The sequence below is a fragment of the Sphaerodactylus townsendi genome, linkage group LG03 (assembly GCF_021028975.2).
Source record: "Sphaerodactylus townsendi isolate TG3544 linkage group LG03, MPM_Stown_v2.3, whole genome shotgun sequence".
In the NCBI taxonomy this organism is placed as follows: Eukaryota; Metazoa; Chordata; class Lepidosauria; order Squamata; family Sphaerodactylidae; genus Sphaerodactylus; species Sphaerodactylus townsendi.
In genome coordinates, this window is record NC_059427.1 from 172,474,925 (window position 1) to 172,500,137 (window position 25,213).

At 48.3% G+C, this 25,213-nt stretch overlaps 1 protein-coding gene across 1 annotated transcript; it reads right to left on the reverse strand.

Annotated features, from left to right (window-relative positions):
* Window positions 1–788: 788 nt before the first annotated feature.
* Window positions 789–23,779, reverse strand: RDH5 (retinol dehydrogenase 5). The gene is made up of 5 exons (XM_048487219.1): window positions 23,646–23,779; window positions 10,542–10,883; window positions 6,970–7,228; window positions 3,284–3,447; window positions 789–1,121 (listed from the first exon to the last, which is right to left on the reverse strand). Exons 2-5 carry the CDS (start codon window positions 10,852–10,854, stop codon window positions 898–900), a joined length of 960 nt encoding a protein of 319 aa, XP_048343176.1. The 5' UTR covers window positions 10,855–10,883; window positions 23,646–23,779; the 3' UTR covers window positions 789–897.
* Between the last annotated feature and the right edge of the window lie 1,434 nt (window positions 23,780–25,213).

Sequence of the window (25,213 nt, forward strand, 5' to 3'; positions counted from 1 at the left end):
GGCAATATCTTTGAGCTCCATTCCAAGGAACCCGGGGATTTAAGATGCTTGCCAAAAATTCATTTATTTAATACCTGCAGAGGAAGATTCCCTTGAAGGATGCTTGCCTAATGCTACTGATATTCCTAGCAATAAGAAGACCAGGAAGCTATTGTATGCTGTAGGTTTTGCATAGAGCAGTGGGGAAATCCAACACCTGGTAAGTGAACTGAGTGTGCACTGAACAATATGCCCTACAGTGCACAAGAATTTCATAATAGAGGAACTGATATGCAAAGTGTTCCCTGCAGATGGGAAGTTGGACAGCCATCTCCCTAGGCATGTTTCTGTTGAAATGGCAAGCAACAATGCAGGTGATCCTGTGGCTGTTATAGAAAGAATAGGTAGATATGATTTTCTTCACCTGCCACTCACACTTAGATCACCCACTGTGGTGTAGTGGTTAAGAGCGGCAGACTTCTCTAGAGGACAGGGTTTGATTCCCCACCCCTCCACATGAAGCCTACTGGGTGACTTTGAGCCAGCCACAGTTCTCGTCAAACTCTCTCAGCCCCACCTGTCTGTCTGTCTCTCTGTCTGTCTGTTGTGGGAAGGGAAGGTGATTGTAAGCTGCTCTGAGACTCCTTAAAAGGACAGAAAAGCAGCGTATAAAAAACCCAACTCTTCTGCTTTCCTCCGTAGGATCAGATCAGACCTGGAAACCCTTTACTCATCTGTAATATCATCTTATCCTATCAGGACTCAGAGGTTACGGTCCCCTGCAGTGAGGAAGATCAGGTGGCAGGGCATTGGCTTTAATGTGACGACCGATTTATTTCTGCACAGTTCATTGTTTCTTTTACACCAGTAGCTGGGCCAAAAGGCTTGGTCTAGAACAGAGAGAAGAGACTTGGGAGTCTAGCGGACGCGGTGGGCTGGCTTTGGTAGGATGGTAGCCAGCGCAATATCCACTATGAAAGCAGGCAGGTAGGAGGCCGGAAGCCACAGAAACTTGGCATCCCAGCCAGCGCTGTATCGAGTCCGGGGATGCTTGGCCTGCAGAGCATGTTCCATGCAGTTGGTCACTTTGCTGAGATCTGGGTCACAGATGATGTTCATTATGAAGTTCTGGACTTTCACATCTGGGGAAAGGCAGAGGCACAATCAAATTGGGATACTTTCATAGCCTAGGACCGTGGTGGCGAACCTTTGGCACTCCAGATGTTATGGGCTACAATTCCCATCAGCCCCTGCCAGCATGGCCAATTGGCTATGCTGGCAAAGGCTGATGGGAATTGTAGTCCATGAACATCTGGAGTGCCAAAGGTTTGCCACCACTGGCCTAGGAACAAGATGAAGGCGTCTTTGAGGTGGGGCCAGGGTGGAGAGAAAGGTCCTTTACCTGGCACAGGAAGTGAGACTCACTGTAACAACTAGTCAGTTCTTATCCTAAAACGCATAACTTTCTTTTCTTGACTATAACTTGGAAACAAAGCCAGAACTGCTTTTCAGCCTTTGCCTCCTGGGTGGATCTGGGCTGCTGTTGATGCTCTTCTAAATGCTGCTATTATGGAGCTCTTAAAGTACTATGCATCTTAAGTGATCGGAAGAGGCTTTCCAGGCTGCGCAATCTAGCTTCTCTAGGGAGAGTTCTACAGGGCAGGGTTTCCCCCCAGCCTGCTATTGCTAAATATTTTCAAAAAATACAAGCAATGAAGGCTTGGAGCAGCAGTGGCGTAGGAGGTTAAGAGCTCGTGTATCTAATCTGGAGGAACCGGGTTTGATTCCCAGCTCTGCCACCTGAGCTGTGGAGGCTTATCTGGGGAATTCAGATTAGCCTGTACACTCCCACACACGCCAGCTGGGTGACCTTGGGCTAGTCACAGCTTCTCAGAGCTCTCTCAGCCCCACCTACCTCACAGGGTGTTTGTTGTGAGGGGGGGGGGAGGGCAAGGAGATTGTAAGCCCCTTTGAGTCTCCTGCAGGAGAGAAAAGGGGGGGATATAAATCCAAACTCCTCTTCTTCTTTTGTAAAGTTTGTAAAGTGAACGTGATGCCTCCCAACTACAAACTCAAGAAAGGGAATATTTGTTGGTACATGCCAAATTCTCTCCCTCCCCCACCAAGGGCATATTTGCCAGAGGGACATTGGGGGGGGGGTGTCAATTGACCCTGGGCACCACCCATTAGGTCACGTGGGGGGGGGGAATTGTGACCTGAAGGAGCAGCCAGGCTGGGAGACTGCTGCCTTGGAGGAGGAGCAGCCAGGCCGGGAACCTGCTGCCCCCCAGCCAAGGGGCGCCCCTCAGCAGGCTTCCGGGCCAGCTACGGGTCTGTGGCAGGCTTTTGACCCGCTGTGGGCTGGGCGCCTGCCGCCCTGGGGGAGGTAACTGGGGAGGGGGGCGTGGGGGGTGCGGCAGCAGGTATTGTCACCAGGCACCATTTTATCTCGGTATGCCTCTGCCCCCCAAACATACATAGACCAAATAATGGAAAGTGTAGGTACCAGCACAAAGAATAAGAGAAAAGTTCTAAACACTGGTCATTCTAATAGATTGGGACCATCAACTATAATCACAGAGCTGACCCTCCAGATCCTGAGTTGCCCAGTCTTAACTGTACATCATTAAGCAACTTAAGCAACTTAACTGTACATCATTAAGCAACTTTTCTTGGATTGTGTTGAGTAACAGGTGACTGAGGGAAATGAAGGTGCTAATTAAAATAGGATGGCCAGAGGAGCCAGCATGGTGTAATCAAACTGGGTTTGATTCCCCACTCCTGCACATTAAGCCTACCAGGTGACCCTGGGTCACAATTTCACTTTCAGAAAATAGCAGCCCTCCCCATAATAACATTTTAACATCATAAATGCTTTTTTACACATTTTGTTGCTCAAAATTAAACAGAAGAGTTTGAATTAAGATACCAGCAAATTATAATCTGGAGAACTGGGTTTCATTCCTCGTTCCTGCACATGAAGCCTACTGGGGTGATCCTAGGCCAGTCACAGTTCTCAGAACTGTCTCAGCCCTAAGGAGAAAAGCAAAGGCAAACCACCCTGACTGCCTCTTGCCGTGAAAACCCTACAAGATTGCCATAAACCGGCTGTGACTTGCCACTGCATGCAAATACACACACACAATCTGAGTTCTGAATCTAAATGCAGGTTATTGGTTGTTGCTGCTTTCCTATGCTGCCTTTTAACCTTTAACTGTGGTAAATGGTGCAGCTAATAGCTATGTTTTCACTCAAGTCTAATTTTGCTCTCCTCAGCAGTAGCCGCAGCTTTAAAGGCACTCACAGTTTGGAAAGAAGTCTTCTCCGTAGCTCCGCCGCGTCTCAGGGGTCATGTGGTCCCAAAGTTGCCGCAAGGAAGCCTCTATAGATTCTAGGTTGGTCACTGCAGTCTTGAAGAAGCCTGGCTCCACGATGGAAACCTTTACTCCGAAGTGATACATATCCCTCCTGCAAGAGAAGTGTTCAATGCTTACAAACAGCAGCAGGTTCTAATCTGGAGAACTGGGTTTGATTCCCCATTCCTGCACATGAAGCCCATCAGGTGACCCTGGGTCACAGTTTCACTTTCAGAAAATAGCAGCCCTCCCCATAATTACATTTTAACATCATAAATGCTTTTTTTACACATTTTGTTGCACAAAATTAAACAGAAGAGTTTGAATTAAGATACATGAAGTTATTGCTTTTCAGTATCTTCTTCTGAAATATAGCACAGAATCAAATTTGATTGTCACCTTACTGGGCTCTTCAGACTGACAGGTATATATGTATTTCATGTATAGGTCGCCCTTCCCCTGTGAGCTCACGGCAGCTTCCAACAACGATAAATATGATAAAATTAAATACATTAAAACCAATAATCTACTCTAATCAGAAAATGGATGGCAGCTAAAAACTCTCGTACATTAAGAAGAAGAAGAAGAGTTGGGATTTATATCCCCCCTTTCTCTCCTGCAGGAGACTCAAAGGGGCTCACAATCTCCTTGCCCTTCCCCCCTCACAACAAACACCCTGTGAGGTAGGTGAGGCTGAGAGAGCTCCGAGAAGCTGTGACTAGCCCAAGGTCACCCAGCTGGCGTGTGTGGGAGTGTACAGGCTAATCTGAATTCCCCAGATAAGCCTCCACAGCTCAGGTGGCAGAGCTGGGAATCAAACCCGGTTCCTCCAGATTAGATACACGAGCTCTTAACTTCCTACGCCACTGTAGGAACAATAAGTTCCTATGATTGCGTACAGGAAGATAGAGGGGATAAGGGGTGGGAAAGAGAGAGGCCATTGGATGGTAAAGTGTTGTTGCCTCAACCATAAACCATCTTACAGGCCCTGCAGAACCGCATCAAGTCCTGCATGGTCTGGGCATAGCGTCAATGGAGCCGGGTGGGGTGTGACACGCCGAACGGAGCAGCGAAGGGGCATGGCCGGGCCACGGAGGGGGCGTGGTGGGAGCGTGGCGGTCCAGGGTAGGGGCGCAGGGTGCGCGCATGCCCTGGTCACAGTTTCCCCTCATTCTGGGTCTGGGTCTCATCCAATAGAGAATTTAACCAGGCTGGGGGCAGAACCTAAAAGTCTCTGGCTCTGGTTCATTTCAGAAATGGTGTAAAGTCATGGCTTAATGGCCTCTTTCGCACATGCAGAATAATTCACTTTCAATGCACTTTGCAGCTGGATTTTACTGTGAGAAAATAGCAAAATCCACTTGCAAACAATCGTGAAATATGCCGCCACAGGAGGTGGTGATGGCCACTAACCTGGATAGCTTTAAAAGGGGCTGGGACAGATTGATGGAGGAGAAGTCGATCTATGGCTACCAATCTTGATCTTCCTTGATCTGAGATTGCAAATGCCTTAGCAGACCAGGTGCTCAGGAGCAGCAGCAGCAGCAGCAGCAGGCCATTGCTTTCACATCCTGCATGTGAGATCCCAAAGGCACCTGGTGGGCCACTGTTGAGTAGCAGAGTGCTGGACTAGATGGACTCTGGTCTGATCCAGCAGGCTCTTTCTTATGTTCTTATTTGAACCAGGATCTTGGATTGAACCAGGAAAATGGATTGAAAGTGCATTATATGAACCAGAAAAATGGATTGAAAGTGCATTATTCTGCATGTGCAGAAGGGGCCTAAGAACAGAGGCATATCTAGGGGAAACGGCAGTGGCGTATCTGCCTAGGGACAAGGGGTACCCCTTGTCCCCGGGCACCACTTCTAGTCACATGGGGGTCGCAAAATTGGCCCCCCACGTGACCAGGAAGTCCTGCTGTCTCATCGTTTTCACGTGCCTCGACCCCATCCGAGGCACGCAAAAATGACTTCCTGCTGCCTCCAAGTGCCCTCTACCCCACCCTGGACTCCCCCTTCCCTTCCCCCCCTGCCGGCTGGGCTCGCAGCCAGCAGCCTCTTCCCCTCTGGGCAGGCCAGAAGAGTCTGCATTTCTTGCCTCGGAGACCTTCTTTTATAAGTATTGAGGTCGGGGGTGGGGCTTGGGGAGCAGGAAGTCCCACCCCTTCCTGCTCCCTAAGCCCCACCCCCTGGCCTCAGTGCTTATAAAAGAAGGCCTCTGGGAGCCCAGCCGGCAGCGGGAGTCTGTGGGGGGGAAGGTGGGCACCCTAGACCTTGCCCATGTCCATGGTGACATGGGCGGGGTCTAAGACAGTGGGGGTGGAGCCTGGGGCATCAAGGGGCAGAGCTAGGGTGGTGGGGGGCAGAGGGGGGCGGCAGAGCCTGGGGGGTGTCCTGGAGACAATTTGTCTCCGGGCGCCATTTACCCCTGGTACGCTTCTGGGAAATGGAGCTCGGGACAAAATCTGAGTTTTCTGCTCCCCCCCACGGGCTCCATTTCCCCTAGATAAGGGGGTGGGGGAGAGAGAGAGATTGAGCTGCCTGCTAATCTACTGTTGCTGTGAGATCTAAGGACAAGGTTTCCCACGCTTTTCTGCTTCCCTAAACTTCCTCCTTGGCGTCATTTTCTGAGCACACTTGGTTTCCTGTTTATTTGCTCTTTTTGCTTTTTTATTGGGGGGGGGGGGATAAATGTCCGAAGCACTTGAGTATATGAGGTATAGAGAATGCAACACGAAGCTGTGAAGCATTGAAGCAGAGAACTTTAAAAAAAGAAGGGCAATATCACAAATTGGTTGCCAGGAATCATTTCAAGGTGGCGAGTGCGAACAAAAGGGGGGAGTGAAAATGTTTTACCGATTTGTGCGGAAAGGGCTAGTTAATGGAATGACAGAGGATGTTGAAGAAGCAGAGGTGGGCGGTGGAATAAAAGAAGGGTGTTTTTGAACCAAGAAAACATGAGATGGTAAAAAAAAGGTGGGGGAAGGGTGAAATGAGTCACGAGGGCAGTGATGGTGAACTTTTTCGAATGCCCAAATTGCAACCCAAAACCCACTTATTTATCGCAAAGTGTCAACACGGCAATTTAACCTGAATACTGAGGTTTTAGTTTAGAAAAAACGGTTTGCTCTGAGGTGTGTGTTACTCGGGAGTAAGCTTGGTGGTAGTCGGTGGCTTTGCTTTGACGGGCGCTGTGCAACTCTTCCAACTTAAGGATTGAATCATGACTCCGGGGGGGGGGTGTTAAACTCAGAAGCAAGCCCCATTGCGCTAAACAACAGAGCTTACTCCCAGGTAAAGGATCATGCTATAGTTCTTCACATGAAAATCAGTGGTGTTTAACAGCGCTTAACAGGGTTACCTACACTGCTTCCCCAAAACTAGGTCTTAGTTTAATGCTAATAATCAAGCCCGGCAGCCCAGGCCAGCCTAGATGTGTGTGTGTGTGTGGCGGGGGGGGACACTGTTTGCGCATGCCCACAGAGAGGGCTCTGAGTGCCACTTCTGGCACTCGTGCCATAGGTTCGCCACCACTGCACTAGGGTGAAATGTAAGCACAGAAGAGTGAAGGATGAAGTGCTCGAATGGGAAAGGCGATGGATGAAAACAGGCAAAGCCCTACCTGGTCTCCTACCTAAGGCTGTCGGAGAAGGCTTCAATTGTGTATTTGGAAACACAGTAGCCACCGCCATTGCCTGAGAGACGACCCAGAACGCTGGAAATGTTGACCACACGGCCACGGGCCTGTTTGAGGAGAGGCAGGAAGGCCAGAGAGACTTCAATTACCCCAAAGGTGTTAACAGCCATGACTTTGCGGTAATCATCTATGCGCATCCACTCTGTGGGTCCAATGGGGTTGGCCACACCTGCATTGTTCACCAATCCAAAGAGCCCTGGAGAGAGAGAAAGGGGGGACTGATGGGTGTGGACCAGAGGGAAAATAATGTCACTCTTTCCCTATGCCTATTACTCAATCAGTTCCTTTGTGTTGCTTCCTGAGAAAAACTTGGAGTTAGTTAATGTGCCTGTCCTAATTCAGCATAAGAATTTTTGCCTTGTGTGAGATTATCCTTATACATAACTAGCAGGGCCCAGTCATGTGTTGCTATGGCTTATTGTGGTGAAATGGGAAAGGAACAGTAGCAGCAAATCAATTGCAGAGGCCAGCAGTACGTACTCATGCAAACACGCAGCCTGATACTGTGCAATGTCATGGATGTGTGTGCCTGCATTCCTGGGGGGGGGGGGGGATGGAAAGGCACCCCTCCCACACATCTAGGCTGGCTGGTCATGATCCTTTACCTGGGAGTAAGTTTGGTTGGTGGCAATGGGTGTTAGCTTCTGAGGAAACCCTCTCTGGGGCGCTGATGCAGCCATTTATTCAAAGTATGTCACGGTTGCTGTACCAAGCTTACTCCTGAGTAATGCGTGCCTGGTTTTCTTAACTGTAACCACAGTATTCAGGGAGTCTAAAGTGCCTGGCCCCTCCCTCCCATCCCTTGCATGTCACCCCTCACTTTCTTCCCTCCCTCACTTCTCTTCCCTTGCATGCCACCCCTCCCTCTCCTTCCCTTCCCTTTTCCTCCGCTTGGGTGTGTGGGTCATATCAAGATGCTTGGCCCCCGCCTCCCCTCCCTTGCATGCCACCCCTCACTGTCTCCCCTCTCTCACTTCTCTTCCCTTGCATGCCTCCCCCTCCGTCCCTTTCCTCTCCCTCCCTCTCTTCCCTTGCATGCCACCCCTCCCTCCCCCTCCTCCCTCTCCCTCTCCCTCATGTGTATGTGTGTGTATGTGTTTCACTTCCACTCGAGTTACTGCCTATGTACTGTTTCCACTGCTCATATCTGGCCATCTGAGTGAACATTCTGAGCAGCACAAACATTCTAAGGGTGACAGTTACACACAGGCAGTTGAATGTCCTTCACCATGGAGCGCCAGGAAAAAGGCGTTTTACCTGGGCCAGGTGTGAAATTTCAGGTATGTGAACATCTAAAAACACTCTCACCTGGCTGACTATAGTGGTTGGGAATTTTCAGAGGAATTGGCCCAGCAGTTACTGAGGTATACTGTCATCAACAAAAACACTGTTAGCTTTTTATATATATAGATAGATTGCCTAAGAGGGATGGAAAGTCCGATGACAAACGTCCAGCCAACGGGTATGCAGGGCTCACAACATTCCATCCCTTCCCTGCCCACGTTCCCATCAACCTAGGAGCCTCCTCCACCCCAAACAACACCAGCTGCTCTCCTGGAGGGAAGGAGGGGAAGGAGAAGGGGGGGGTCCCCCACCCTACTTCCCTCCCTCCTTCTTTGAACCCATTTTGTTTTAATTTAATATGGGCTTTAGTGCTAGTTCACTAATAATAAGCAATGCCACAAAGGCCGTGGGCAATCAGCCATAGTCACAGCCTTTCCCTCAGCACAGGGCTGGCTCCAGGTTTTGGAGGCCCCTAGGCTAAGGTGACCAGATGGTCACCTTTGTGAACTGGGACGGGGGTAGGCGTCACAGGGTGGGAAACGGCAAGCCCCAGAGGGCCGTGCTCCTGCGGCCGTGCGCGCGGGAGGCTGCCGCACTGTCTTGCGCCCCAGAAGGCAGTGCAGCAGCCTCCCAAAAAGCAGGACAATTGAAATAACCAGCGGGACGCGGGACAAATTGTTTGAAGGCGGGACTGTCCCACCAAAAGCGGGATGTCTGGTCAGCCTGCCCTAGGCAGACAGTGGGGTGTGGAATGGTATGGTATACTGATCTCATTGTATCTCAGAATAGGATCGCCAGCTCTGGATTGGGAAATACCTGCAGATTTTGAGGGTGGAGCCTGGGGAAGGTGGGGTTTGGGAACTGAAGGGACCTCAGCAGGGTCTGATGCTACATAGCATCAGAGACCGTCTCTCCCTGTATTGCCCCTCTAGGCCCCTCCGCTCTTCGGAGGCAGACCTGCTGGTGATCCCCGACCCCAAAGCGGTCCGGCTGGCCTCTACAAGGGCCAGGGCTTTTACAGTCCTGGCCATGCCGTGCCTAGAATGGAACAGAGCTCCCAGGACTGAGATCAGGAGCCCTGTGGGACATACAAGAAGTTTCCACCCAGGGGTCTCTGTAAAAGCCGGAGCAGACAGTGGCGTGGGAGGTTAAGAACTTCGATGTGTAACTAATCTGGAGGAACGAGGTTTGATTCCCCAGCTCTGCCGCCTACCAGGCTGTGTAAGGCTCTGGGGGAATTCAGAATAGCACTGTACCCCCACTCCCACTGCGCCCAGCTGGGTGACCTTGGGCTTCTCGGAGCTCTCTCAGCCCCACCTACCTCACAGGGTGTTTGTTGTGAGGGGGGAAGGGCAAGGAGATTGTAAGCCCCTTTGAGTCTCCTGCAGGAGAGAAAGGGGGGGTATAAATCCAAACTCTTCTTCTTCTTCTGTTCTGCCAGGCATTTGGCCAGCTGGGGTAACATCGATATCCCGCTATATAGTACATATCTGGCCTCCCGTGGGCGCGTGAAAGGGGGAGGGATGGGAGTTGAAGCCGTCTGCTATTACCCTGTTTCCCCGAATATAAGACATCCCCAGAAAATAAGACGTAGTAGAGGTTTTGCTGAAGTGCGAAATATAAGGCATCTCCCGAAAGTAAGACACAGCAAAGTTTTTGTTTGGAAGCATGCCCGACGAACAGAACACAGAAAAATAAGACATCCTCTGAAAATAAGACATAGCGCATCTTTGGGAGCAAAAATTAATATAAGACACTGTCTTATATTCGGGGAAACACGGTAATATGTGGTTCTTTTAATTATGGGCAGTGATTGTTTTGACTGATTTTAATGTATGATTGATGGACACCGCCCTAAGCCCTTCGAGGAAGGGCGGTATATAAATTTAAAATAAATAAATAAATAGTCCACCCTCCAAAGAAGATGTTTTCTCCAGGGGCACTGACCTTGGGCATCTGGAGATCAATAGTAGTAGCGAGAGGTCTCTTATATTTGTTCGGGACTATATTCTAATGCGGAAGCATATAATTTTCTCGACCTCTGCACCTCTACTGACCGTACTAACATCTTTTTCTGAGACAGAGCATAGCAGAGAATGTACAAGGGGAAGCAGCAGCAGCGAGGCCCACCAGCAACTCTGGCCTCGGCAGCTGCCATGCCTCAAATGACGCTGCCCCTGCCTCAGCTGTGGTTTTCTCCCTGGTGCTCGCAGGGCGAGACTCACCTTTTTCACCCACTTCCGTCCGCACCCACTCTACCGCTTTGCGGATGCTCTCGGAATTTGTGACGTCGATCAGTGTCGTGCGGAGGTTCGGGGACGTGGCCCGCTGCAGACTGTCAGCTCCCTTCAGGGTTAGGCAACCTGCCAGCACGTGAAAGCCCTTCTTGTCAAGTCGCTTGGCCAGCATGTTCCCAAAGCCAGTGTCACAGCCTGTGATGAAAACATACTTATCCTTGAAGGAGCTCAACATCTGCCGGTCACGGAGGTACCAAACTGCAGCCCAGAGGCAGCTCACCAGCAGCACGTAGAGCCACATAGTAGAGAATCTAGCTGGATTCTGGAGGCCTGAATAGGGATAGGCAAAAATAATTGGTGGGGTAGGCGAAGCAGCAGCAGCAGCAGCAGCAGCAGCAGCAGCAGCAGCAGCAGCAGCAGCAGCATAATAATAATAATAATAATAACCAATAGCCAATAGCCAATAATAATAATAATGAAGGTATTACATTATTATTATTGTGTAATGTGTAATATTAATATTACCACACATAACAACACAGCACAGTGTCTGGAATTCATCTCTGAATATGAGTCCTTCCCAAGGACCTAGAATTATCGCAAATACCTCTAATACCTAGGTCCTTGGGAAGGGATACGATATTCAGACTGCAATATGTTATTCCTTAATATAATAACATAATAATAATAATAATAATAATAATAATAATAATAATAATAATAATAATAATAATAATAATAATAATAATAATAATAATATGGATTTATGGCCCACCTTTCTGTCCTGTTAGGAGAAATCTCCTTTCCCTTCCCCCCCTCACAACAAACACCCTGTGAGGTAGGTGGGGCTGAGAGAGCTCAGAAGAACTGTGACTAGCCCAAGGTCACCCAGCTGGCATGTGTGGGAGTGCACAGGCTAATCTGAATCCCCCAGATAACCCTCCACAGCGCAAGTGGCAGAGAGAGCAGGGAATCAAACCTGGTTCCTCCAGATTAGAGTGCACCTGCTCTTAACCACTACACTACTGCTGCTGTACCGCATACATATATCGATATAAAGAAAGTTGCTTTGTGAGAAGCACTGGCTGTATGTCCTTTTTTCGGCCATAGGAGGCATTCAGTTCTAAAGTTGGGTACTTGGTGGGTTGTAGTGAAATAAAGATTAAGAACCACGGCGTGAGTCGCTAAGCCGAGGGAGGCAGCAATAAAACCTTCAAGTAGCCTGCTGTTCTCTGAGCAGTGCTGGGCAAATCTTTTGCACGACTTGGCGATATGGGCACAGAAGAAGAAAAACTTTGAGTTAGACCCTGTTTTTCTCAACTGCAAAGTCTCGGAGCAGCTTACAAACTCCTTCTCCTCCTCTCCGCACAACAGACACCTCGGGAGGTAGGTGGGGCTGAGAGAGTTCTGAGAGAACTGTGACTACTAGCACAAGGTCACCCAGCAGGGTTTGTGCATAGAAGCAGAGAAACAAACCCAGTTCGCCAGATTAGAGACTCATATACAGGAGTGGGGAATCAAACCCGCCTCTCCAGATTACAGTCCACCTGCTTTAGACCACCACACCATGCTGGCTCTCATGATAGATCCCATACCAACTCTGGCTGTTTTTACACAAACATCACTAATAACATCTCAGCAAACTGCCTTAGTCTCTTACCATTAGTAACCACAATATAAAATAGCCTTCTTTCTGAAATTCACCCTTTGACATCTTTTACATGATAGCCCATGTGGTGCAGTGATTAGAGTATCAGGGAGACCCAGATTTGAATCCCCACTCTGCCATAGGAGGAGGAGGAGGAAGAAGAGGAGGAGGAGGAGGAGGAGGAAGAAGAAGAAGAAGAAGAAGAAGAGTTTGGATTTATATCCCCCCTTTCTCTCCTGCAGGAGACTCAAAGGGGCTGACAATCTCCTTGCCCTTCCCCCCTCACAACAAACACCCTGTGAGGTGGGTGGGGGGGCCAAGAGAGAAACTCCGAGAAGCTGTGACTAGCCCAAGGTCACCCAGCTGGAGTGGGTGGGAGTGCACAGGCTAATCCAAATTCCCCAGATAAGCCTCCACAGCTCAGGCGGCAGAGCGGGGAATCAAACCCGGTTCCTCCAGATTAGATTCGTGAGCTCTTAACCTCCTACGCCACTGCTGAGTGACGTTTTAACTTTCCTTACAGGGTTATCGTGAGGATAAAATGGAAGGAACGAGAGCAATGCCAGGTGCTTCCTGTCCCTATTGGGTAGAAAGGTGGCATATAAATGAAATAAATAAATCTCTCCACACCAGTGTGGTGTAGTGGTCAAGAGCAGTGGACTCTAATCTGGAGAACTGAGTTTGATTCCCCACTCCTTCACACATAAGCGGCAGACTCTAATCTGGTGAGCTGGATTTGTTTTCCCGCTCCTACACCCAAAGCCTGCTGGGTGACCATGGGCCAGTCGCAGTTCTCTCAGAACTTTTTCAGCCCTACCTACTTCACAAGGTGTCTGTTGTGGGGAGGGAAAGGGAAAAGGAGTTTGTAAGCTGCCTTAAGTCTCCTTATGGGAGAGAAAGGTGGGTTATAATTCTAAACTCTTCTTCTCTGCAATTCTGGTATAACACTATAGTCCCTGAGTTCTGAGAGAACTGTGACTCGCCCAAGATCACTCAGCCGGAAGGTAGGAGTGGGGAAATAAATCTGGTTCACCACATAAGAAACTGCAGCTCATGTGGAAGAGTGAGGAATCAAACCCAGTCCTCCAGATTAGAGGCCACTACTCTTAACCATTACAGCTCAGGCTCATTCCGCACATGCAGAATAATGCACTTTCAAACTGCTTTCAGTGCTCTTTGAAGCTGTGCGGAATGGCAAAATCTACTTGCAAACAGTTGTGAAAGTGGTTTGAAAACGCATTATTTTGCGTGTGCGGAAGGGGCCTGAGTGAACCACTGAAATGACTGGATATGAGTCTAACGGGGGGTGGGGGGCGGGGTTGGGTGGGTGGGTAGGAGGGCGAGTACATAATCTAAAACAGCCCTGCTCAGCAAAATGCTGGAAAAGTCAAGGGAGTAAGACATCAGAGAGTGTTTGTGACTGGGTTCAAAATTATTTGTCTTGTCCCCAAGTAGAGATGGGATTCCTCAGAAATACATGTCTATGTCCCTTCTCTCACCCCTGCACCTGTAAGTTGACGCAAGCGTTCCCCATGGAAGTATTTGCCTGTAGAGCCATCCAAATCAAAATACCAGCATACCAGACTATTGTAACACCTCTAGTGTGTCTCTCACAGGCATCTTCCTATAGCGTAGTTCAAAAACATGCATCCCCGGCTTTCCTCCTCTAGAATTCCCCATGAAGAAGAAGGAGGAGGAGGAGGAGGAGGAGGAGGAGGAGGAGGAGGAGGAGGAGGAGGAGTTTGGATTTATATCCCCCCTTTCTCTCCTGTAGGAGACTCAAAGGGGCTTACAATCTCCTTGCCCTTCCTTCCTCACAACAAACACCCTGTGAAGTGGTAGGGTGAGGCAGAGGAAGCTCAGCAAAGCTGTGATTAGTCAAGGTCACCCAGCTGGCGTGTGTGGGAGTGCACAGGCTAATTTGAATTCCCCAGATAAGCCTCCACAGCTCAAGTGGCAGAGCGGGGAATCAAACCCAGTTCCTCCAGATTAGAATGCACCTGCTCTTAACCACTACGCCACTGCTGCTAAGGCAACCTGGTCTAGACTACGCTGCAGGCACCAGCCGACTGGGATTAAGCCCCAATAATAGCATCAGAAGTGTCAAGAAAGCATCCATCTTAAGAGAACCTTCTGGGTTTAACTAGCTGAAAGTTCCGCCATGTGCTGGGTATTGCTTGGTAACTGCTTATCTTCCAGACTGATACTAATTAGAAATATTCAGTACATCTGAAGAAACTTCTAGCTGGGAGGGGGGAGCTACTCATTCTGATTGAGAGGGGCACGTCACTTTTCAGGACAGTCCCAGGATTAGTTGAAAGGGCTCACTAGACTATGGCCAGCATTTCCTCTAAACGGCATCTTGTAACAGCTAAGCATTCCCTTTTTACCCTCCACCCCAGAGGTGGGATCCAGCAGGTTCTCACAGGTTCCCGAGAGTAGGTTACTAATTATTTGTGTGTGCCGAGAGGGGGTTACTAATGGGTGATTTTGCCACGTGATTTTTTTTACTTGCTTAGTTAAGCCCCTCCTCTCCAGCAGTAGAGTGCAGGCTTGAAGCAGTCTGGCAGGAGGTGCACCGGCGTGCGTGGCAGCCTAACCCTAGCAGTGCATTCGTTTCCACGCCTTAGGACCCGGTGCAGCGATCCTTGCCACAACCACGCCCAGGAATGCCTTCAGAATGCCAGAGCCATGCCCCCCTCGTGCCAAGACATGCCCCATTAGCGCTAAAACCACAGGTTTGAATCCCACCACCATGGGAACCTGTTGCCAGGTTTTGGATCCGCGCCTCCCGCCCCCATCGCTGCTAGAGAGATCTTTGCTTAGATTCGTGTTCCTGCTGCATTGCAGGGGGTTGGACTTGATGGCCCTTGCAGTCTCTTCCAACTCTATGATTCTGTTATTCGTAGCCCAGGCTTAAAGACAACTATCCTGTATAGAACTTCACTGTGTAGGTAGGTAGTGAGATTTGTTATTTTCTGTGTACCTGTTCTTGCCAAACTGTAATTCTGTTCATTCTTAAACATGTTTCTTAATTTCTCAGTAGAGCTCAATTTGGCTTTTCAAAGAGGTGTGAGTTTGCTGGCCAAACCCAGGGTGCTTGGTTGCATTACTGACAGCAACAGCAGCTTTTGCTGTACAAGAAGCTAGCAGATTTCCGCCTCTATTTTTGGGCAGAAAGAGATTCTAGTATGAAGGTGTGATAGGCACAAACCTGAGGCCAGAGAGAAAATCGATCTGTCCAGCATCAAAACATGAGACAATTAATACAGATGAATCACCTTCACTTTCATATCCTTCAACTGTTCGTTGATGTGTGAATCACTCCTGGAATTCTGAAGCACAGCAACTGCTTAAAGGCATAGTTGGGCAGTGAAGAAGAAGAGTTTGGATTTATATGCTGCTTTTCTCAACCCCAAGGACTCTCAAAGCAGCTTTCCAACTCCCTTCCCTTCCTCTCCCCACAACTGACACCTTGGGAGGTAGGTGGGGCTGAGGGAGTTCTGAGAGAACTGTGACTGGCCCAGTGGTGGGATCCAAACATTTTATTAACAGGTTCCCATGGTGGTGGGATTCAAACTGTGGCGTAGCGCCAATGGGGCTAGGTTGGAGACGCAGTGAATGGGCATTCGAGAGGCCGAGTGATACAGAGGGCTGTGCCAGCAGGGCGCAGCCGTAAAGCGGATCATTGGGCAGGAAACGCAGGGACTGAGGCGCAGGCTGCCAGGCAAGTGCACCTCCTGTTAGACTGCTTCAAGTTCTGGGCGCTACTGCTGAGAGTACGGGCGTAACTAGGGCAAAAATCACGTGGCAAAATCACCCATTAGTAACCCACTCTCGGCACACACAAATAATTAGTAACCTACTCTCGGGAACCTGTGAGAACCTGCTGGATCCCACCTCTGGACTGACCTAAGGTCACCTAGCAGGCTTCATGTGGATGAGTGGGGAAACCAATCTAGTTCCCCAGATAAAAGTCCATCACTTATGTGTAGGAGAGTGGGGAATCAAACCCGGTTCCCCCAATTAGAGTACACAGCTCTTAACCGCTACACTATGAAGGCAGGTCCATGCACATGCTGAGTTGCGTTATGGATCCCCTTCCGGATTTGACCCTACCAAATCCATTTATGCTGTTGCTGTGCAGATCACTCAAGTTACTTTCCACCAATGACTTGCTGTGAAGCCTTCACATGCACATTTACTTGCAAGAAGTTTTCACTCCAAGGCATGGATATGTTAACTGGGCCTTGTAGGTATTTATTTATAAGGAAAAAAAATTATACCCTCCCTTTCTCCCAAGTGGGGACCAAACGCAGCTTGCTGTCAGGACCAGGCCTGTCAGTGCCCAGATGTCTTGCTGTGTAAGAATTGCAGATGTTTTCCTGTAACTACTTTTCTGTTTCCCTCTTCCCTTCCTGGCAACTCCCTGGCGCCAGCTCTCCTGCAAGAAGGTGCGAACGGTTCCCAGGTACTTTGAAGCTCTGTAGTGCAAATGTTGTAGAATTTGTAAGGCACATTTGGTGTGGGTTTTGAAGGATATAATCTCTGGATCTAAGCTGGAGAGCTTAGATTCAGCTTTCTATTGTTACTCTACGCGTTGTTAGAAATAAACTGCTTTAGGACTTTCCTACGGTCTCTGTTATTTCCACATTCGAGAGCCTTGCAGCATTCTGCTACTTGCTACTTTATCATCACAACAACCCTATGAGGTAGACTGAGCTGAGAGAGTGCAACTGGCCCAAGGGCACTTCGCGAGCTTCCATGGCATGTGGGGATTTGAACCGGGGTCTTCCAAATACTAGCCCTACTTTTAACAACTGCCCCGCAAAATCAGGATGACTAAGGAAAAAACACACAAGTATTTCCCTCAAGGGTGAAGAAGGAATTAGGCAGTCGAAGCTTTTAAAATATATTCCTTCCAGCCTGGGGTGCAGAAAAGAGAGCTACTCTGGACTAACCCAAAGTAAGAGACTGGCACAGGTGACAGGTGACCTGGGCCCACCTGCCCCCAACCCTAGAACAGCCCTAAAAATCAAAACCTTGACTGTGGTCTCCTTAGCTGACCCTCGTGAAAACACAAGACTGTGAAAACTACCGATGCTAGTAAAAGAGGTCCTTGGGAAACTATTTCCCAGTCGGTATCACATTATTCCCTGAATGTTGATGCATAGAGAAACTGGTGAAATTTAAAACAGAAATAAAGATTTATTATTCTTGGGCATAGTAGATGCTAGCAGAGTGGATAGGAGACAAAGGCTCTTTCCGCACATGCAGAATAATGCACTTTCAAACTGCTTTCAATGCTCTTTGAAGCTGTGCGGAATGGCAAAATCCACTTGCAAACAGTTGTGAAAGTGGTTTTATTTTGCGTGTGCGGAAGGGGCCAAAGACTATTGTATAAAATAATGATAAGAGCTGTACACACAGTTATAGCGTTGGGTTGGAAGGATAAGAAAATATGGACAATTCAGAATGGTTAGAATATATTCGGGAACAAGTACAGTTAGAAAATTTTGAAATAATGTCAAGGAATCAATGATGGCGCAGACAGAATGGAATGATGAAGATATGGATTCTGTATATGGAATGGATGAGAGAAGTTGGAGTTAAAGAAGACGGATGGGAGAAGGGGCTGGAAAGAATGAACCTGATGCTGCTCAGTTAAGAAAATATGAAGAATTCAACTCCTGGGGGGGAGGAGAAAAAAGGGGGGAAATTGTATGGTTTGAATGTAAACGGATATATATGTTTGTAATGGAATAGTCTGACTATACAAATAAAAAATGTATTTTAAAAAAACATTAATCCCTGAATGTGCACTTTCCCAGCCTTATTAGTAGGCGATCGAAGAGTTGTATCTAACATGAAACTGACCTGACAGCATGGGAGCTTTATGGAGCGAATGTGGCTCATGGATCCTATCCCAATCCCTGGGAAATTTGCTCAGCTTCCTGTCACATGAGCTCTAGGTCGCCGTTACCAAGACACAAGTAGTTGGGTATTAGAGGATTAGTCGCCTGCTCCAGACTCTTGGGATAAAGGCTGGTGATGGTTTTCATAACCCAGTTTTGTAACTTGGGAGGTCCAAATCAGGGACAGGACTCGGGTGCCTTGCGTTATGTATAGTTTCTAACCCTGTGTTTTCTTTCAACCAGTAGAGGGCCGGGTGCAATAATAATAAGAAAACTTTTATATAAAGCACCCCCCCCCCCCGCCCCCAAGTGGACCAAATGAGAGATGAAAACTCTGACTGGTTTCATTGCTCTGGACCTGGTACTCAGGCAGGGGTGGGCAACTATGGCCCTCCAGATGTTCGTGGACTACAATTCCCATCAGCCCCTGCCAGAATAGCCAATTGGCCATGCTGGCAGGGGCTGATGGGAATTGTAGTCCATGAACATCTGGAGGGCCATAGTTGCCCACCCCCGCCTGGCTTTCAGGGATAGCATTACAATATTTTTGCAAGGCTTCTCACATTTTTGGGGATTTAAAAAACAAAACATGGTTCAATGTAATGTATTGTCAAAGGCTCTCACGGGTGGATTCAACTGGTTGTTTTGAGTTTCCCGGGCTGTGTGGCCATGGTCTGGTAGATCTTGTTCCCAACCTTTCACCTGCATCTGTGGCCAGCATCTTCAGAGGTGTATCCACTGGACACAATGTATAACAGACTTCTCTTTGTGATACACCTCTGAAGATGCCAGCCATAGATGCAGGTAAAACGTTAGGAACAAGATCCACCAGATCATGGCCACGCAGCCCAGAAAACCCACAACAACCAGAACATGGTTCGTATGCTGATGAATTCAAATATATATGAAAATTTACCCCTGCGGCACTAAACGCCACACCAGTGCAAACTCCTAACAGATGTTTGAACCAACAAGGCATAACCCCAGACTTGGTTCTACTTTACTGTTTTCTTCCCAGCATTGATCACTTCCAAGGTTATATGCCGTGATATATATGTCTCTAGTTTATTTGTTTTGGACATCCAGTAATAATTCACAAGTGTAACTTCTAATAATATACATAGCATGCCCACAACCAAATACAGTAATATGCAACAGAGGCAATTGATGGCAAATCGTACAATGAATAGCAGCAGATGGAATTTCCGGATAACTTCCATGTTTTAAAACTGACCTTTAGTCAGAGCTGCTTGGAGAACATGCGCCTTTCCCCTTTAGCTGTGCACTGCCCTGTTAAACTGCCAAAAGGCAAACATAGTCCTAACGTCGGTAACCGTTTCATGTTATAAAGCAGCGGTGGACGAACCTATGGTGCCAGAGGTGACACTGGAACCCTCTCCATATTAGCACAGCGATGCACATGAGTTGTTATGTATTATTATGTATTGGAATTTGCTGCAGCCTGGAGCAGCTGGGACGTCATGGTTAGCGAGCAGGGAGGACTCGGCTGGTGGGACCGGTGCCTGGTAGCAGCTCCAGGTGGCTGCTGCCCGGGGGATGGGGGGGAGCAGAGGCAGCAGAGATGCTAGAGAGGTGCAGAGCAGCACATATGGGACTTGCTGGAGGCTACAGCAGGCTGGCCCCTGCTCAAGGGGTTTTTTCAGGTTAAATTGCCGCGTTGGCACTTTGCGATAAATAAGTGGGTTTTGGGTTGCAATTTGGGCACTCGGTCTTGAAAAGGTTCGCCATCACTGCTCTAAAGCATTTAGCATCGACACGTATTGTCCTTTTCTTTTTGCATTGACTTCTGTGTTGCTGCAACTTTAATTGCTGTATAACGCCAAAGGGAGCATATCTATGATAAGGTTTTGATATGGATGCCATTTGGATGTACGGGTGAGACACCTACCATTGATCATCGAGCTATGCTGGATTAGCAGCATGCCGGACCATCTGTGGCTGGATTCTCAGGGGTGTGTGAAATTGTACCTCCATTGCAAATGCACCACCTTGCCTAGGGCTTTCAGGTCTGGGTTGGAAAAAAACCAGGGCTCATTCCGCACATGCAGAATAATGCACTTTCAAATCACTTTCACAACGGTTTGCAAGTGGATTTTGCCATTCTGCACAGCTTCAAAGAGCACTGAAAGCAGTTTGAAAGTGCATTATTCTGCATGTGCGGAATGAGCCCAGGAGACTTAGGGAGTGGAGGAGTTTGAAGGGGGATGGGACCTCAGTAAGGGTAACAATGCCGTAGCTAACAGGAATTGTGTCGCTCTGGGCGCTTCCAGATGTTCAAGGATGGTACACCGAACCCGCCCCTTGGTATTTCCCGAAAGAGGCGGATGGCAATTGTAGTCCTTGAATCATAATTTATCTATTACCAGAAGTTGGGACATTTTCTATAGAGTCCATCCTTCCGAGCAGCCATTTTCTCCAAGGGAATTAATCTGTCACCTGAAGACCAGTTCTAATTCTGGGGAATCTCCAGGCACCACCTGGAGGCTGGCAGCCCTAGCCAGGGTACGAGCAGCGACAGACACAGGATCAGTGGAAACATCGTCCACGCATCCGGTCCCCATGTGGCTCGTCCCATTGATAGAAATGTCGTGTATGGAAATAAACAGCAGAGGCTTTTCATGGCGTGGAGGTAAATACAGCAAAAAAGGGGGGACCAGAGGTGCAACTAGGGAAAATGGAGCCTAGTGCAAAATCTGAGTTTTGCTCCCCCCACCCCCATGTTCGTTTGTGTTTTTTGCATTTTTAGTGTTTTTTCCGTTTTTGGCCTTTAGGGGGCGCAGTTTTTAGGCTAGCAGCATCAAAATTTCAGGGTATCTTTAGGAGACTATCCTGATAATACCAGCCAGGTTTGGTGAAGTTTGGTTCAGGGGGTCCAAAGTTATGGACTCTCAAAGGTGTAGCCCCCATCTCCCATTAGCTCCAATGGGGGATGGGGCACCCCCTTTGGGAGTCCATAACTTTGGACCTCCTGAACCAAACCTCACCTAACTTGGGTGGTATCATCAGGAGAGTCCCCCAAAAACTCCCTGAAATTTTGAAGCTGCTGGCCTAAAAACGGTGCCCCACGCAGCCCAAAAACTGAAAATCACTAACAATACAAAAAACAAACAAAATTTTGCTGCCCCCAGGCGCACACCCGGTGCAACGCGTACCCCCCGGTGCCCTTGTAGCTACGCCTCTGGGGGGGAGAAACGTAACCCAAAAACTGAATTAGATACTACAAAGGTTGAGCAAAAACAACATAAAACATTTGAATTCGTTTTAAATTGTTTTTGCTCAACTTTCCTGGTACCTAACGAAGGCAAAGAACACTGCATGGCAAAATAATATCACATGAAGGGCAGAATATTTTTTTCCTCTAGGAGGTCTTTGGGAATGCTACCCAGGAGTCTTGCTCAGAATGATCATTCCCATTAAATGTGTGTGTGTGGGTGGGGGGGTTCTATTCCGTGTACGGAAACAGCTATGTTTCCAGCATGACTGGTTCAAGGCCAGTGGCTCAGTGAACAATCATATGTGTTGCTTTCAGAAGACCCCAGGTCCAGAATTGATTCCTGGTGTTTCCATTTTTTTATCTTAGGCACCAGGTATTGGAAAATACATTTCTAAGCTCAGGATTTGTCAAAGCATCTACCAGAGAGTACATAATATTGAGATAGATCAGCAATAGTGGCATAGGAGGTTAAGAGCTCTTATATCTAATCTGGAGGAACCGGGTTTGATTCCCAGCTCTGCCGCCTGAGCTGTGGAGGTTTATCTGGGGAATTCAGATTAACCTGTACACTCCCACACACGCCAGCTGGGTGACCTTGGGCTAGTCACAGCTTCTCAGAGCTCTCTCAGCCCCACCTACCTCACAGGGTGTTTGTTGTGAGGGGGAAGAAGAAGAAGAAGAAGAAGAGGAGGAGGAGGAGGAGTAGTAGTAGTTTGGATTTATATCCCCCTTTTCTCTCCTGTAAGGAGACTCAAAGGGGCTTACAATCTCCTTGCCCTTCCCCCCTCACAACAAACACCCTGTGAGGTAGGTGGGGCTGAGAGAGCTCCGAGAAGCTGTAGGTGGGGCTGAGAGAGCTCCGAGAAGGGCAAGGAGATTGTAAGCCCCTTTAAGTCTCCTGCAGGAGAGAAAGGGGGGGGGGATATAAATCCAAACTCTTCTTCTTCCTATATTTCTATATGATGGCAGGTTGCAGAAATGGCTGGACCACTCTTTTTGGGCTGCTACCAGGAAGCAAATTCCATGGCTTTTAGCATCTGCCCCTCCCATTAGAGATGGTTTTCATCCATCTGCATTCAGTTAGATATTTTGTTCTTCGGAGGCTGTCTATGGACGACTCTCCTGCTGGGGAAACGGAGGACAGATTTACAGAACTCTTTTTCCTGTTCTAGGGTGACACTTTGCAGTCACCTTTGAGAAAAGTCCACCGACAGCTGTTTTGAACTCCGAGATCTCGGGAATTTGCTTGCTCTCTAAATGCATGCTGAACCGCCCGTAAAACTGAGACGCCAGTGGTTCTTAATGGTAAACCAGGCATAAAGAGTCCCAGTGTAGTACAACACACTAGTAGATCAAACTGTTTGAAAAGGGATAATTAAGGAATGATAGAAGTATGAATTCACTATTGATGTACAACCGTACGGTGAACTTAAGGTGTACAGTTGTCCGTTCCACATCGCCACTTTCCTGATCGCAGTTTTAGTATATCAAAAGTTAGCATGAGAAAGTTCCGTAAATGGGCATTTTAATGACATTTTACTTAACGTTGACATGCATATATCCTATGGCCAAATACTTAACTCAGATTTTATAACGAGGTGCTGAAAAACCCCTGTAAAAGACCAAGAAAAACATTTAGATGGGTGCTGTGTGGTTTCGGGCTGGCGTGTTTTAGTAGTACGATTCTCTCCTGATGTTTCGAAGCCTGCATTTGTGGCTGGCATCTTCTGTGAGGATCACAAAGTGCCAGCCAGGCTCTGGCATCAGGCATACCCTTCATTCGCAACCATAACAGCCGCTCTCTGAAGATGCCAGCCACAGATGCAGGCGAAACGTCAGGAGAGAATGCCGCTAGAACACGGCCATACAGCCCGGAAACCACACAGCGCCCAAGTGATTCCGGCCGTGAAAGCCTTCGACAATACATAAAACATTTAGACTTCTCCGGTACAAAGAGAGGGCCAAAAACTTTTATGTGGTTCTCCAGACTGTGGAGGGCACCATGCCTCTAACCCTAACAGTGTGGAAGGGACAAGTGTAAACTTTTAAAAAATGCTCTGAGGCTTGGGATCCAGCATGACTAACCTCGTTCTTATCTTACACATGCCTGATTACAGCTCACTGGAATGCAACACATTCTCCCATTGATCTGGCTTTAAAATAAGTATATTGCCTCTCCTGCCCACTCAAAAAGGGCTGCAGAGCCATGCAATGGTGTCAACAGGTTGGAAAAAATTGCCTGGGACTGGAATAACTACAGTTGCAACCCACCTGCCCCTCCATGCCCCCTTTACCTGCTCGCAAGGCGTAAGTGTTGACTGGGTCAGCCGGACGCTACCAGTAGAAGCAGCTCCTTGCTGAGTGTGGTTGGGACTCTCCGCTGTGTTTGGCTGCTAAGAGCAGGCAAAAGTTCTCCTCTTAGTCAAAGTCCAGGAAGGCAACATGCCAGACCCCTCCCTCCCCACCCAGCTTCCTGATGAAGGACATCAAGGGGCAGGGACTCAAGTCCAGCATTAACTCTTTAGTTTAGCTTCAAGGGAAAACCAGCCGGCCAGCTCTGTGACATTCCAGATGATTCTGGGACTGGGCAAAAAGATGATTGGACCCAAAGCCATGTTGAAGAAACGAAGCCATAGGCTAGGACTCCCCCAAAGGCAGACTCCCCGGGCCCCTTGCCCCACAAGCTGTACAGGATGAGCCACCAGGAATATCAGCTGCTTTCGAGAACTAGTGAAGGATTTGGGGACTTTCAGTAACCGGCGGTACAAGAAGCCTTCAAAAAAAAGAAAAACAGCCCGTTTGTTAATTGAGACGCTCGGGACATTTGAAATTGTTCGGTGATCGTTTCTCTGAGCAGTTCAGCGTAACTGGGATTGAATTTTCTCCATGTCATCTCCCCCGTTTGAAAAGCTGATGCCCGTGCAAATATACTGGAGAGGGAACAGACTGGAAACCCCTGGCATGTTTTTTTTAAAGCCTTGCTTTAAAAAGACTTGCTTGGAGCAGCAGTGGCGTAGGAGGTTAAGAGCTCGTGTATCTAATCTGGAGGAACCGGGTTTGATTCCCAGCTCTGCCGCCTGAGCCGTGGAGGCTTATCTGGGGAATTCAGATTAGCCTGTACACTCCCACACACGCCAGCTGGGTGACCTTGGGCTAGTCACAGGTTCTCGGAGCTCTCTCAGCCCCACCCACCTCACAGGGTGTTTGTTGTGAGGGGGGAAGGGCAAGGAGATTGTAAGCCCCTTTGAGTCTCCTACAGGAGAGAAAGGGGGGATATAAATCCAAACTCTTCTTCCTCTTCTTTACAGCACGGCTGCATTATCCATAAGGCTGACTAGGCTGACGTCTAGGGGCCCCCCAATTTTTTTTGGGGGGATAAATACACACACACACACACGCACGCACACACACGCACACACACTACTTCATATTGCTTACTGGTGCCCCTTTTGTCAATCTCTCCATTCCAATATTCAGGCGAGACTGGAGTCATAAAAGGCAGGAGATACTTCATTTCCGTTCGAATCCACTCTCCCACCTATTTTAATCCATTTCTATGAAATATTTATTGTTGTAAACTTCTCCACTTGCCTGTTACAGCATTAAACAATTATTCTCCCAAAATGTGCTTGTCTGAAGAATTCTGCTCATGCAATAAAAATATTTAAAAATTGTGAGTACAATTCTTCATCAGACCCTCAAAATGGATATAGGGCTGTGTGTGTAGTGGTGTAGTGGTTAAGAGCAGGTGCACTCGAATCTGGAGAACTGGGTTTGATTCCCCACTCTGCCACTTGAGCTGTGGAAGCTTATCTGGTGAACTAGATTAGCTTGTGCACTCCAATACATGCCAGCTGGGTGA

Bases quoted from the DNA above. Each gene is read 5' to 3' on its own strand.
- RDH5 (XM_048487219.1), bottom strand. From the start codon at position 10,854: ATGTGGCTCTACGTGCTGCTGGTGAGCTGCCTCTGGGCTGCAGTTTGG. The intron at 7,229-10,541 runs GTGAGTCTCGCC...CTCTCTCTCCAG, and splicing joins GACGGAAGTGGGTGAAAAAG to GGCTCTTTGGATTGGTGAAC. The intron at 3,448-6,969 runs GTAGGAGACCAG...CTTCTCTTGCAG, and splicing joins GCCTTCTCCGACAGCCTTAG to GAGGGATATGTATCACTTCG.